General features: G+C 39.9%; 1 protein-coding gene across 1 annotated transcript in view; it reads right to left on the reverse strand.

Annotated features, from left to right (window-relative positions):
• Window positions 1-3,846: 3,846 nt before the first annotated feature.
• The window catches only part of dennd1a (DENN/MADD domain containing 1A), a 36,341-nt gene continuing 25,307 nt past the window's right edge, over window positions 3,847-14,880 (reverse strand). Inside the window, exons 16-22 of the mRNA XM_071917556.2 lie at window positions 14,438-14,478; window positions 14,124-14,195; window positions 13,961-14,017; window positions 13,473-13,628; window positions 11,213-11,277; window positions 9,095-9,341; window positions 3,847-7,248 (exon numbers count right to left, since the gene is read on the reverse strand). Coding sequence (XP_071773657.2) covers window positions 6,169-7,248; window positions 9,095-9,341; window positions 11,213-11,277; window positions 13,473-13,628; window positions 13,961-14,017; window positions 14,124-14,195; window positions 14,438-14,478 — 1,718 coding nt within the window. The 3' untranslated portion in view covers window positions 3,847-6,168. The remainder of the gene's footprint in view (window positions 7,249-9,094; window positions 9,342-11,212; window positions 11,278-13,472; window positions 13,629-13,960; window positions 14,018-14,123; window positions 14,196-14,437; window positions 14,479-14,880) is intronic.

Here is a 14,880-nt window from a genome sequence, read left to right on the forward strand (position 1 = left end):
GGGTTATGGTTATGCTTGTTATTTCTGTGTTATTTTTTATCATCCAGTCATGCCAGGAAGCATTCATTGACAGGTCAAGATGCACAAAAATCTGATTTTGTTCACAGACTTTGATCAGATTTTAGATCAGATTTTGTTCTATAGGATATTTAAAACCTGATTTGAGATTGGTCAGGTTTGCTTTGTGATTTGATTTCTAGATAATCTTGACACAATTCAACCACAATGCACATATAAATATGTGCATATTATGTGTACATATCATTATGCATATAATGTAATAATGCACAGATATTGAATATTGGCACAAAATATCAGCTATTGGCATATTGGTATTGGCCTTCAAAAACCCATATTGAAACCTAATACAGAAAAATCAATGACTACAGCTGCGGGGGATGCATGGCACATATTTTCAGGTCAAGTGTGGATGTGTAACAGTGTGATCCTAAATAATCAGATCATAAAAATCTGATTATTTAAGAAAAAAGATTTCATTAAAATGACAAGTGTAACCACATCCTTAGAGAAAGTGTATACAGTTGGGATGTTGAAGGAAATCCACTGGATGCTAATGCTAATGCTAATAAAAACATAAAAAGCTATTACCATATTGATTGTGGGAAAATAGCACACATTATATTCATGCGTGTGAAACAATCTTTTTAGTCACATTTGAAGGATGTTGTGAGAAAAGAGAGGCATATTGATCATCTTTGCTTTCTTAAATACTTCCTCAGGTATGGATACAAAAAAGAGAAAACCTTTTGTTAATCCTTTGACCCAAGATGCACTGCTGAGAGTGAGAATGTAAAGTTAAGCAAGGCTCTATCACTTTCCCCAGCACTCAGGTCCCAAGACTACTACATTAATAAATCAAAAAATAAATAATAATAATAATAAAAATCACCATATGTAAGCTGCAGTGGGCCACTGCGTGAAAGGTTAACATTTCTAGCACTGGTGCCAAGCCTGCATGTCTTGGAAAACAAATTAAAGACAGACTCTGCGATGTCATATTCAGAAATGAAGTATAGTTACTCCAATGTTCAAAAGAGGGGCTGATGCAGTTTAAAGATGCACTATGCCAGTGGTTCTCAACGTGGGGTCCGGGGACCACCAGGGGTCCTTGAGGGGGTTCCAGGGGGTCCCCAGCATATTGATGAATTGTTAAACTTCACCATTATTTCATTTACAACAAGTTAACACAATTAGAGAATGTAGAAGAATGACTGTTTTGATCATAGTTTCTCTGTTATCTCTCTACCTACAATACAGATAGTCATGGAATTCTGGACAAAATCATCTAACAATACAAAAATTCTCAGATTTGGGTCAGAGAGACAAAATCTCATCAAATGGAGGTCCGTGGCCCTAATGTGTACTAAATTAGGGATCCTTGATATGAAAAAGGTTGAGAGTCACTGCACCATGCCACATCAATAATACTTCAAAAAGACTCTTAATTTGATATTCTATGTGAGAGCTATCTACCTTGTTTTTGAGAATGACATCAGAGTCTAGCTTTAGGCCTTATTAGGAACTCAGTACCCAGTACAAATTCCTACTCAAGTTGGCTTTTTTTATAGCTATTTTTATTTGTGTCAAGACTGTATAGTTTGTATATTTCTGGTGGTTCTGTGTTTTAACTTTTGCTGGATTTGGACTTTTGCTATTAGCACCTCACATGCACAAAGGGAGTGTCTACCCATGTTTGGCTTGGCTTCTCATGTGGCATGTTCACATTTGTTTACAATCAGCGAAGAAGATATTCTTGTATCCGGGCTTATACAAATCAATGAAGGAACTGTAGATTAAATTGTTGTTTCTGATTTTCAACACTGTTTTTTTGCAATCTGGTGCTGTAGATATTAACTTCTCAATAACGACTAATGGTTGTTAGATGTAGATATGCTTCAAGTACCTTCAGTATATATGTAAAAAGACATTTTTCTTTAGAATGTAAAGTGTAAACATTGTAGCAAAACAAAAAAATGTAAGGAATAAATAGGCCTATCACACAATTTCATATTACAGGAAAAACAATGAAATGTCCAGTTTTTTAATGTACTAAGGAAAAAACATCTAATCATTTGTTGACTGCATAGAAATATTGTTAAACAGAACTTAGGTCTTGGCTGCACATATTTCAGTTTTTACAATATCCAGGGCATTTCTTTGAATTATGAATTATAAACATGCAATAAAGTCTGCACTGTGTAATGGCTTCTGCAATATGTACCTTCTGCACAAATGCATTTCAGTTTCTTTAGCAAATTATTTCTGTACTGTTATTTTCAAAAATATAAGTTCTCTATATAAGACAGAAGGTATGCAAAAGCTATATAGGAAAGCTTTTTGTGTATAAACTACTCCTTTGGGTGGCATTTCCAAAATATTGAAACTATCTTTTTCTTTTCAGTGGAATTTGTCTTTCAATGCATCCCACATATCCCCTTAAAAATGGCACATGCCTTTAATTTTAGCCCTTTGTTCATGTATGAATGATGTAAGAAGATGTATTGTTTTATTTAATATATATGTCTTTTGGAATTTCAACTGAATTAAAGACAGATTTGCTATGCTTTTAATTGCAATTAATCAACCCAATTGGTTTATTCATATCCAGAACTTAATTAAGGTCAGATCATCTGTCTATTACACAGAAATGGTTTCTTCTTTTCTTCAAAATATCATTCTGTGTAGTAGATTCAAGCTAGATTTTGATGTTTTTGATACACCTTCACATCTAGGATATCTTTACCAGTCACAATAAAGTTCTTTGTGTGATCCAACATAACAGCTCCAAAAATAATAATATATACATATACTCTGTGATGTCATATTCAGAAATGAAGTATAGTTACTCCAATGTTCAAAAGAGGGGCTGATGCAGCTTAAAGATGCACTATGCCAGTGGTTCTCAACGTGGGTTCCGGGGACCACCGGGGGTCCTTGAAGGGCTTCCAGGGGGTCCCCAGCAAATTGATGAATTTCTAAATTTAACTTCTTGTGAATGAAATAATGGTTAACACAATTAGAGAATGTAGAAGAATGACTGTTTTGATCATAGTTTCACTGTTATCTCTCTACCTACAATACAGATAGTCATGGAATTCTGGACAAAATCATATCTGACAATACAAATATTCTCAGATTTGGGTCCGAGAGACAAAATCTCATCAAATGGGGGTCCATGGCTCTAATGCGGACTAAATTAGAGGTCCTTGATATGAAAAAGGTTGAGAATCACTGGTATAAGGAAGCAATAATACCTGATGAGGTGTACGTTAAACAATTTGAATCAATAATGTGGAGGCAGTGTCACAAGCACAAAGCAGTGCTTGTCCAGAGAGTCCATAAATAAATCCACAGACAGACAAAGCAACACAGCATCCTTCCACTTGGCGGAGAAGACACCTGTTGAAAGTGAATCGATGGAAACCAGTCAGTGATTGCATGTGATATTTAATTATGAGATATGCAAAAACGGGATAAAGAAAACGAAAACACGACAAAACAAAGCCAAAACAAAAACGTAAAAGTGCTCAATTGTATGAAAAAAGGATGATCACTTTTCTATAGGAAACATTCATGAGGGGTTAATAAGACAGAGAAGGATACCGGACGCCACTTGAATCAGTCAATGACACTCAAAGGACCTCAGCTGATATGTATCAATATATCCATGATGTCATAAATGCTCTGTTACAGTGCTATCATTGTAATCAAGTGTGTGCAACTTCAAAGAAATGCTAGCAAATGCCAATTTCCTACATCAATCATAGGAGAAGTCTAGTTTCTCTACAGGTGTGAATTCAATCTAAAAAGTCCTACAAGTATGAAGTAGTCCGTTTTTAAAGTGAGAGCAGTAGTGATTTATCATTTACATGAATACTCCCGGAAGACTAGATATAGATAATACTATACCAAGTTAATACTGACACGCTCTTATAATATCAATTCCTTGATATCAAATAAGTTCAGAAATGATTATCACAAATAAGTTAAAATGAACGATCATGACTTTATATTTCCGATCATCTTTGACAAAATATTTTTAATCTATGTTTAATCCTGGTCAAATGTGTTTCACTTTGTAAAAAAACAAAAAAACAAAAAGAAAACAACAGTGTACAACATACAATAAACTATAAAATTTGTGATTTCAGATTTTAGTTTTCATCATGGACGGAAATTTGTTCCAGAATTATCAAGCTTCTGTATTCATTATTTTTTAAACTCTTAGGCAGCGGCAACAGCATCAGGACAATTTTTGTTTGTTCCTGTGTACTCATAAAATGTTCATTTATGATCCAAAAAGTGAATTATCAGGCAAAAGCACAGACCAATTTTGATTCTGACAATATATTTGCTCATTTGTTAAAACATGTTACAGAAATGGTGATTCTTGTGGCAAGTAAATTTAATTCACCTAGGCTCACATACAACTTACATACAGTAAAATGACTGAGGGTCGGAATCCATCAACAGAAACAGACTCTTGAAACTTTTCCCTTGAAATGATTTGGCAGTCTCTTGCATTTAAAAGCGACTTAAGAGTCATCAATATATTCTATGCAGTTGAATAATAACAAATGTAAAAATTATTGAAATAAAAATGATATTGGCAAGGTAATTCATATTTCCTGCTTCGCTACACACAACACAGATTCAATTATGTGGATTCAATCAATGTCCTTAGGCATAGTCAACCTTTTGAATCAAGCTAACAGCTTATCTGTATTCCAAGCAGTAGCAGATGCAGTAGGCTACTAGTCACCATTCTTTAATCAGTCATACACCATACATAATGTCCTCTTTACACATAAAACAGCAACCAGACATGTGCTTGTCCTTAAAAGACACTTCAGCACTTTTCACAGCACTTTTAAGCAAATTAGGATTTTTTTTTTGGCATTCACCACACATTGGTCCCCCTAGATTGCCTACGAAGCAGTAAAGGCTAAATAGACCCGGTCGCCTTTTGCTTTAAAGTCATAGCAGCTGAAACAGAATCAAACCGGCAGCAATTGTGAAAACCATTATTTTCGCTCTCTATGCACACTGAAACACACACGGTGCAAGCGGCATGTAACTCAGTAGCTAATCACGGAAAATCACAGAAAAAAATACTTAAGGCAAAAATCAACAGGAGGCAATGGGTAGGGTGCGTTTCAACAGTAGAATTGGCAAAAAAAGGTAGGGATCCATGTTCCTCCCTCTAAAACAATGGAATATACAATCATAGGTTTTGAAGTCCCTGTATATTTAATGAGACAGAAATGTTTAAAAATTATTTCAGAGGGACACTGCAGTAACAACTATGACACTGCGGAGGAGAAGAGTCTGTTGTCGGATCACAAGCTTTCCTCAAGTCTTCCGTGTCAATGAATCCTGTAAAAACTTTTTTTTTTTTTTTGTTTTTTTTTTTAAACTGGAGGAGGCAACACATTTATCTGGCATCGATGAGACAAGTCGAAGATGAGATTTATCATTAGGGGCCAAACAAAACCAAAAAACACCACTCTGCATGAAGCTACCTAAGACATCGATAAGTGAACTAACTGCATGTTCGAGATGCACCACACTTCGTAGCTACCATTACGCCATTAAGCTGTTAATCAACGATAGCGGACGAGCTACTCTAATCATGAAGCCGGCATCGTTTTTACAGATGCTGCTGTGAGTTACTAGACTGTGACGTATCTCCTCTTACCCTTCGGGAAACGGTGCGTGGTATTTTGGAAGTCACGTACATCTACATTGAGCGCTAAGCTAATGACTACGTGGTGGCGTTAAAAGACAAGAGGTGACACGACAGGATACTGTGCAAATAATTGCGCTAGCGATTGGCGACGGGGCTGTGAACTGTTGGCGTTTGAACGTGCTGAAGAAGCAAGGCCAGGTATGCGTCCCATGTCCTGGTTTAAAACGAGAGAGAGAGAGAAAAAAAAGACACCAAAACTCAGACAATCCTTATATGGGGGAAACGGATGAGTTCGAGTGCCGTGGGGTGGGTGGGGGGAACTTAAGTCCAGACTCTCACTTTGTTCACCAGACACACACTCTTGTTCATCATTGGTCAGCAGCAAAGCTGGTGGTAGTAGAGGGAGGGAGGTGGGGTGGAGGGTGGGGTAGTGCACCCCAAGTGGATATTCACAGATTTTAGTCAAAAGTCTCCCACCTCCTCCGAAGGTCCTCCACCTTCTTTTTTGGGGGCGCAGCGGGCTTGGCCATAGTCAGCAGGTCCCCGAAGGGATCCTGAGTCTCCTGGGAGTCTCCCTCGGCATGAAGGGGCTTCTTCGCCGACGCGTTCGGGGCCGGGCTGGGGGCAGAGGGCGAGTCCACCAGGCTGGACAGAGCGTGATTGCTGGCGGAGGAGTGAGGCAGGGACGCGACGGAGGAGGGGAAGGACGACTGGAGCGGTCCGAAGCTCGGCGGCAGAGCGGAACCGCCTGGCGAATGCTGTCTGTAGAGCGGCGGTAGCGTGGATAGAGAATGCGGGTGGGGCGGAGTGTGGAAGTAGGAGCCCGCCGGAGGCCCGTAGACTGTACTGAAGGGATTCCCGGTTACAGTCGGTGAGTAGTGTGTTTGCGGGGAGGTGTAGTGGAGAGACTGCGTGAAGGGATTGAGCGATATGTGGGGATGGGGCGGGAACGGAGGCAAGCCCTGCGGATAGGGCCTGGGCGGTAGCGTGGGTTTGCAGGAAGAAGAGGGTCCACTGGTATCTGCTCCTTCGCTTACTGAAGCGGAACCGGTCTGTACTGAGCTGTTAAGGGGGTCGAGAAGACTTAGCAGATCTATATTGTCCTCGGAGACCTTGGTGGGTTTCAGCAGGTCCCCTTCTGTGCTCATCCCTAGCGCTTGCCTGAACTCCTGTCCCCCCGCTGTAGTCCTTCCGTCCCCGGACCCCGCCGGTTTAGAGCGGGGCTGGGCCGCGGGCGGCGCCAGGACCTTACCGGGTTCGGGCGTCTTCCTTCCGTGGGGACGCGGAATGGTGATGTTTCCCTGACCGGGGGTGGAAGGGTCCGGCGGGTCGGGGCCCGGGCCAAAGTTTTCGCGGCTCGGGGGCCGGGCTTCCTGGTGCACGGGAGGGTGGGCAGACAGAGGTCTATCCCAGATTGGAGGCACACAAACAGGCATGGCCATGTCATCCTGCCCTAGACTCCACAGCTTATTGTAAGGGTTGGAGAGCTTGAGGCCTGGAAGGGTGCGAGTGCGTTCGGCGATGCTCAGGTCCATACGCTGCAAACAGAGGAAACTATTTCAACTTCAAAACTTCAAAGCATGAAGAATTAAAGCCCATTCCATCCTAAACTAAATTATAGCATGCATAAAAACTGAAGTCATCACAAGTCTTAAAATTATTTCAGAGCCAAAATTAAAACTGATTTTTGTCGATAATAGACAAATCATGGAGACTTAGTATTTCACCAGTGTTGTTAAGAGTAATAGGATAGCCAGGTGTAAATAGAGATTCAGGCAGGCAATAAAGCCTCTTTGCACCCACCATGGTCATGCATATGTAAATTATATGTAAATTTACATATGCATGTAACATTTTTTCTAATCGAATACGCGTTCCAATTCCTTAGTGAATAATCGTGTAATCGTTTTCTAGGTGTTATTTTTGTATTTATTTATTTTTAATAATACAGTCCTTATGATCCATGAGGCTTACAAACTTCAGCACTGGACAGCGACTCGACCTGGAACAGATTCAGAGTCCCTCCCCTGATACAGTGTAAATCCTATATATTGGCCCCTAAATAAAAATCATAACCAATATCTTCATCTATCTGCTTCTGATTCTATTGTGTCAGATCCACAGAACTTGAATGGACAGAATAGTCTTTCACCTGTTTGCTATGGTAAATTGGCTGGTATACCATAAAATGGCGACTATGGCATTTTAAGGGTTAGTTGCTATGATGACAACACAAGTCTGGGCATTCAGGCCGTGAAGTGGAAAGCTGACGTTAGAGGTTAACGTCTCATTATCAAAGATTGTGCTTCTTTTGCTAGCTCTTCTCGTCAAAATCAGCATATTAGCATATTGTAAGCATCATCAACTTTAGCCCCTTAAATGCTATAAACTAACATAGCTTAAGCTACCTAAGGAAAGTTAGCATTCGCTAACTTCAAACAGCTAACGGACATCAGCTGAAACAGATTAACTCAGCACTTCCTCATAAACACTTCCACTAACTGCACAGATGTCAAAACTTTTGACTGACTTAAAAAGACAGCAGCAGCTTGTAAAAGAGCTCCACCTAGTGGTGGCATGAGTGACAACCAGGTTACAACTTAATTCAGCTGCAATGCCAGTTTTCCACTGCTTTGGTTCTTGCTGCAAAATGCCTCAGCAACTTGCTATAAGTTGATTCATACGGAAGCTATCCCAACGATACACATAAAAATGGCCGCCACTCCGATGGTCCAGGAACGTTGATTTTTAATGGGAAAGACCGTTCTATCCATTCAAGTTCTGTGGTCAGATCAAAGTAGCACCATATGCAACAGTTTATGCTTTATGACTGTATCAACACTACCTCTTCCCAGGGCACGGGGCTATGATCATCAGCTTGTTAACGTGTTACAGTGCTGATTTTATTTTTGAAAAGACGTTAGGCAGGTTAGCTTCTGAATTATAGCCAACAGCTTAATAACAACTGCCTACATTATATAAGGACACATAGCCTATAGGCTGGCTACCCAACAAATCGCACATTATGTTGAATCTATCAGTCCATAAATACAGACATAGAATCACCCGCTCAATACAGGTCAAAGTAGCGTCATGTGATACTTCTTGTACCGCTGTCAGCCATGGCTTTTTTGAGTCAGCCGGATCACACTAGCTTAGAATTTTGGACTTCGGTGTTTTGCTCAAGGACACTTTGGCAGGAATGGACATTGGACATTTGAAGAATCAAACCTGAATTCAAGCAAAAACTCTGATCACTGAATGGCCTACTACTACAACATTAAAACACGAATCCAAACATTAAAGCCACTCACTGCTTGTTTTCACTGTCCCTACTACCAGCCATCTCACCACTTTTGACTCAAGAGCATTTGGACCTCTGACCTGGTAGGTGAACTTGGCCTGCAGTTCCTCTGAGTCTTTGGGCGTCCTCAGGTCCTCTAGACTTTTGGCCAGGCTGATGGGCTGGCTGTCGGGCTCGTCCTGGCAGGTGAAGATGTCGCCCAGCAGGTTGACGTTGGAGAACTTCTCAGTGACCGGGCTGGGCGGGGCGGTGTGACGCTCTGCCCCGAAGCCAGGATCCTCCCCTTCCGTCAACTCAGCCTCTTTAAGGGAGCGGTAAGGCTGCGGCCTGCTGGGCACAGTGCGTGGCTGCTGGTTACTTCCATAGGTGTGACACAAACACACACACATACACACACACACACACACACACACACACACACACACACACACACACACACACACACACACACTTGTCTCCCTGTGAGGATCTTCACGGACTACATTCAACCCTAACCTTACAGGATAATTCCAGCTATTTTCAGCCTGGGCCTTATTTTCCTGGTTTTTGCCATCATACTGATTGATTCTGATCAAAATTTCTTAACTTACTTCACCGAAAAGCTTTACATACCCTTTCATATCATTTACAATAAATCTGATATGACATGAACACGCCGTTAGAGTACTTTTGCCAACTAGCTCACACACAAGTTAAAATAACATATCTAGTACATTCAGTATACTCAAGTTCCATGGATAATCAGAAAATTGGACATAGGCAGGTCTCATTGCAGTGTGTATGTTACTGTGTTGAAAAAGGAGTGTTTTAATCGTTTTTTGGTTTCGCTTGGACCTTTTGGACTGTATTGGAGAGCAGTGCTCCCTGCAATCTGAGCGGTATGTAGGTCTACAGTGAAGTAACTGCTGAACACATTTCGATCAGAATTGATCAGCATGATGGCAAAAGCAAGGAAAATAAGTCCCAGGTTGAAAATAACCGGAATTAGCCTTTAACCCTCATCATTACATGCCTAACTCTTAAATCTAACCCAACCCTAATCCTAATTCTAATCTTAATCTTAAACCCAAATCTTAACCCTAAACTAACCTTAACTTTAACTTTACCCTAACCTAAAGATAATCCCAATCTTAATCCTAATCTTAACCCTAAACCCTAAAAAATGACAAGAGCACGAACACACAAACCATACATACAAACCATTCAGTTAAAAATAGAGAGGAGCTGAGAAGACTTATTAACTACACAATCATGAAGCATCAATAGTAAAGTGCAAAGCTGATCAGAGAGGTGCGTACAGGGGGGACCATTCAAAGGGGACTGAGAAGAGAAAGTTGTCAGGAAAGCCAGAGATGGAGTCGTCGTCGTGCTGGAGCTCGTCTCCGGACGAATCCTCGGATAGAAAGACGGTGTAGTGACGAGTAGGACGGATAGAGCTACGGTGAGAATAAGGACGAGAAAAAGGAAATCCAGACCAGATAAGATTAGTAAGTAAAATAAGATTAGAGACAATCAACAGATGGGAAGAGGGAGGGAGAGGAACATTGAGAAAGAGCGGGTAGATGATTAGTTATCTCTAATTTTACAGAATTTATATTAATGTGCTATGCAGAAGTTGTTCAGTTAGTTGAGAAAAGAAGAAAGTGGACTACATTGACAAAGAATGAACAAAAATGGTTTTACTGCTGAAAGAATTCCAGTAGCCTCAAGTCATTCTGTCATCAACACAAATTCCTGTGTACAACTGCATTTGGAAATGAAAGTGATTCTGATTTAGATTTTGTTAATCACACTGTAGTTAACAAGTTACTATTCCATTAATGGTCTTGAGCTTTCAACAGTAGTGAAGTGTCCTGATACCCAGATTGTATGCTATGCTGCTCCAATTTAGGTTACTGTATATACAACTCCACATTATGAGCATAGGAGCATATAACACTGAATATAACTGACTTGCAAAAATGTCTTAATTCCATATTTATATTTGTTCAACAGTCATCAAACTGACATGACTAACATGACTTTTTGGAGAAAAAATGTTTTCCCCTGATATTAGCAAAGTATTGCCTTTGCGTTATATATCTTTTAAGCATGCGCAGATGGTGCATGCAATTCATGCAATTCATGTATAAGACTGTGAATGAAATTTTGTATTTGCATCATGGACAGTGGGATATATATAATGGAGGTAGGCTTACTGGTCAGGGCTGCTTTCCAGACCCACATTGCTGCACGGTCTCTTCACCAACAACGGCGGCCGAGCCTACGCAAGGGAAAAATATAAGAATGGCAACACAATCAATTCAATAGACCTACATTCTCACCCCGTAGGAATATTTCCATGCAAATATACGGTATATTTAGTAACGTTTAGAAGTTTTATTCTATCTACAGCCTGCTTTCTTAAACTTTGTGTCGCTTTTGTTGTTCTTTGAGGTAGAACATAGAGGTATACAAATTGAATATAATTCTATACAACCAATTATTCATTCAAGATTCATTGCGTATAGATAAGAATGGGCGATGACGCGGCAAAAAGGCCACGTCTACAAAGTGCGGTACAAGTGCAAAACCCGATTCAATTTCTATGAGCAAAACAATAAATCTTAACTTTCTGTGGTTGCTTTTTCTCTGTTCTAATAATTTATGTGAAATGTATGGTGTACATAATTTTACGTTACATTTTCACGGTTGTCAAACAACAGCATGATCATTAAAATGTTTTTTCTTGAAGTCTCAAAATGCTAACATGACTCCTCTCTTCAACGGAGGTTTGCACGGAAGTTTGCTAGCTTGTTAGCATTTTGTGACTTCCAGAAAAAAAACATTTTAATGATAATGCAGTTATTTGCCCTCTATCCACCCCCCCATTCCCCACCATATAGGTTGTTTTGCAGCTTCATTGATTACATCTGGTGTGCCTCAAGGCTCACTTCTTGGGTCGATACCGTTTTCTTTTTATACATCACTTCCTGGCCGTAGTATTCATGGGCAGAACATCTAATTGCTATGCTGATGATACCATTTCTACGTTAATTTCTAAGATTTGATTGTTGTTGATTTAAGTTAAGCCAAATTATCACAGTAAGTTGGTGACAGTACATGGTATTGATATTGAACACATCTCTAGTCAAAGTCAGTTGAATCACTCCTTAAAACATATTTTTATACACAGACTAAGATTTTTTTTTAATATTTGTTTTATTTCATTTGCTTCTATGTCTGGCATTTTTTGTTTGTGGTATTGACTTTTATTTATTATTTACTGTAAAGAACTTCATAACCGTTTGAGAAAGTGCTATACAAATTTTTTTTTTTTTTACTGTTATTCTAATCTAATGATTGCCTCATAATTACAGTACATATCAACAAATACTACACATATCAATTTTTGCTGCCACACAGAGGAACAAAGAACATATTTGATCTTTTCTTCCTCTGAAATACAACCTCAACAATAACACCAAACTCATTGCCTGACCACTAGAGGAAAAAGCACCATCAAAAGGAACAAGCAGCTTGCTTACCAGCCAATTATAGTACCAAGCCTCAAAAAAGGACATTAAGAAGCTGAGATAGTTTAAAAAAAAATAAAAATAAAGGTTCTTTCAATTTGACAGGGTGCAGAAAATGAAAAGCAAAGACGAAGAAAGGTTCCAGCCCATCAGGCTATCATCAGCGCTCTGGTTAAAGCTGTATAGGGCTTCTTCAAATAGACTAGAGGATATTTGCCAAGAGATTAAGTCAGTACATCAGCCTGTTGCAACAGCTGAATGTATGTTCGATCGTATGTTACGGTGCAGGGTAAGTCTCCACTAAACATTGCACTGAAACTAGTATAACACTAAAGCTGTGTCTTTTGTTTAGTTGCAAGATGGAAATTGAAGGTACATCGTCTTAACTTCTAGAGCATAAAGGGACCAATGACCAAAATATTGTCGCAGATAGTGACATTTTCACCTTTTGTGGCCAGTAATGCCATTTAATAGCCTTTTAAGAAGTTAATATTAGCTATTCGATGGCGAGAGACAAATTGGATAGCCAATTTATCATCAGCAAACGTCAACAAATATGCACATTAGCTAGTAAAAAGTATGATGATTAATTTGCAGTTTGCAAATGCAGTGCAACAGGCTGACATACAGACATACAGACATGACATACAGATCAACACAAAGAATTCGCAACAAGAAACAAATACCAAACTTACTTGAATATCGAGGATCGCGATATTTTGTGAATGTCGCGATATACTCGATATTCAAGTAAGTTTGATATTTGTTCATATTTGATAATATCGAATATCGGCCCAAGCCTAACACCGTCACATGCTTCGACCAATACATTCAAACCTACTGTATGTTGCAGCCATGTGAAAATTCCCATAAAACCCTATCTCTCTAAAGCCAGTCCCTTGTCCTCCTCATCACTCTGCTATCCTCACTCGTTTCTGCCCACCTGTCCGAAGTGCACAGTGATGGGCCTGTGGTCGTCCCAGGTTCGCAGTGGCCCCTCTTTCCTGACCGTGCTGGTGGAAGCGGGAAACCCTGCTGTGTTGTTGTCGTCGTCGATGACCGCCGTCCCCGCCGTGGAGTAGCCGTTTTCCGCCTGCTCCTGGAGAGGGGGAACACAGGGAGGTGGAGGTTGACGTGGGCGGAGGGAGTAATGGCAGTGCAATGGGAGGGGGAGGGAGAAAGCTCGGCGTGGCTGGGGTGGTTTAGGGTAGTTAAGGGGGCCACATATGTTATAGAAAGGCCAAAAACAGCCAGAAAGGAAACGGGTCAAGGTCAGATTTATGTCAGGGACCAGTTTGGTTGGGGAATTGTTTGTGGGGGAGAAACCAAGAACCATCACCGCCTTTGACATTGGCTGTAAACATCGAGTGATTTACAGAACAGTTAAAAAAAATAGCAAGAATGGTTTCTAGGTAGTGTAGAGTTCTATACCTTCTGCTTTAGCCGGCTCTTGACTTCCTTGATACCCATTTTAGCATGGTCTTTTGCCTGTGATGGAAAAAAAGACGCTAAGGCATTAGCATTCTCATTTTCAGCTAAAGATTAACGTATGGTTTATTTGCTAGTTCCTAATAGAAGCCAGTCATGTGCTTACAAACTTGTAAACGGTCTTCATGGCTGGGTTGGCCTTGGTCTTCACTGTGTTGAAGATAGCCCCACCCCCTTTCTGTCAGACAACACACACATTTATACACAATCAGATAATTATGGACACATAATTGAAACTCACAAACCTAACTGACTATGATTTATGTTATGTACTACATTAAATTATGAGGAGAGGAGGAGATATTACAGTTAGCTAAACTAAAATAAGCTATCTTAAGCAAGAGACCAAAGTTATATGTAATGTACACTGTAGATTAGCAAGCTGTGTCTCTAGATGAAACCCTGTGAACTATGCCTCACCTTGACAGTGAACAGCCACTGGTGGTAGGTCTTGTCACTGCCTGTGGAGAGAGTAAAGGTAACGTCATAAAGGGAAAAGGTCAATAGCCTCAGCTAACGGGCATCCTGGGTACTGGCTGAGGACGTGTGTTTTCAGTTTTTTTTCCCCAGGTTTTTTTGGGGGGGGGGATTTTATTTTATTCCAAATTACATCAAATTTCAAGGCTATAATAATAATTATTGTTATTAACAACCCAGAAATTTGATCTTACTATTCAAACATTGGAGGAAACATTGGCTATTTGATATAATTTGCTAATTCCTGCTATTTCCAGAAAAAAACAGCTGATTGTAGAAAAGGAAACCCACTTAATCAAAAAGACACATTTTTCACTTCAAATATGACTATTTTTGTTTTTTTTACTATCCTACCATATATTATACACTATATTCAATATCACAGG

This window comes from Centroberyx gerrardi, chromosome 2 (assembly GCF_048128805.1).
Source record: "Centroberyx gerrardi isolate f3 chromosome 2, fCenGer3.hap1.cur.20231027, whole genome shotgun sequence".
Lineage (NCBI taxonomy): Eukaryota > Metazoa > Chordata > Actinopteri > Beryciformes > Berycidae > Centroberyx > Centroberyx gerrardi.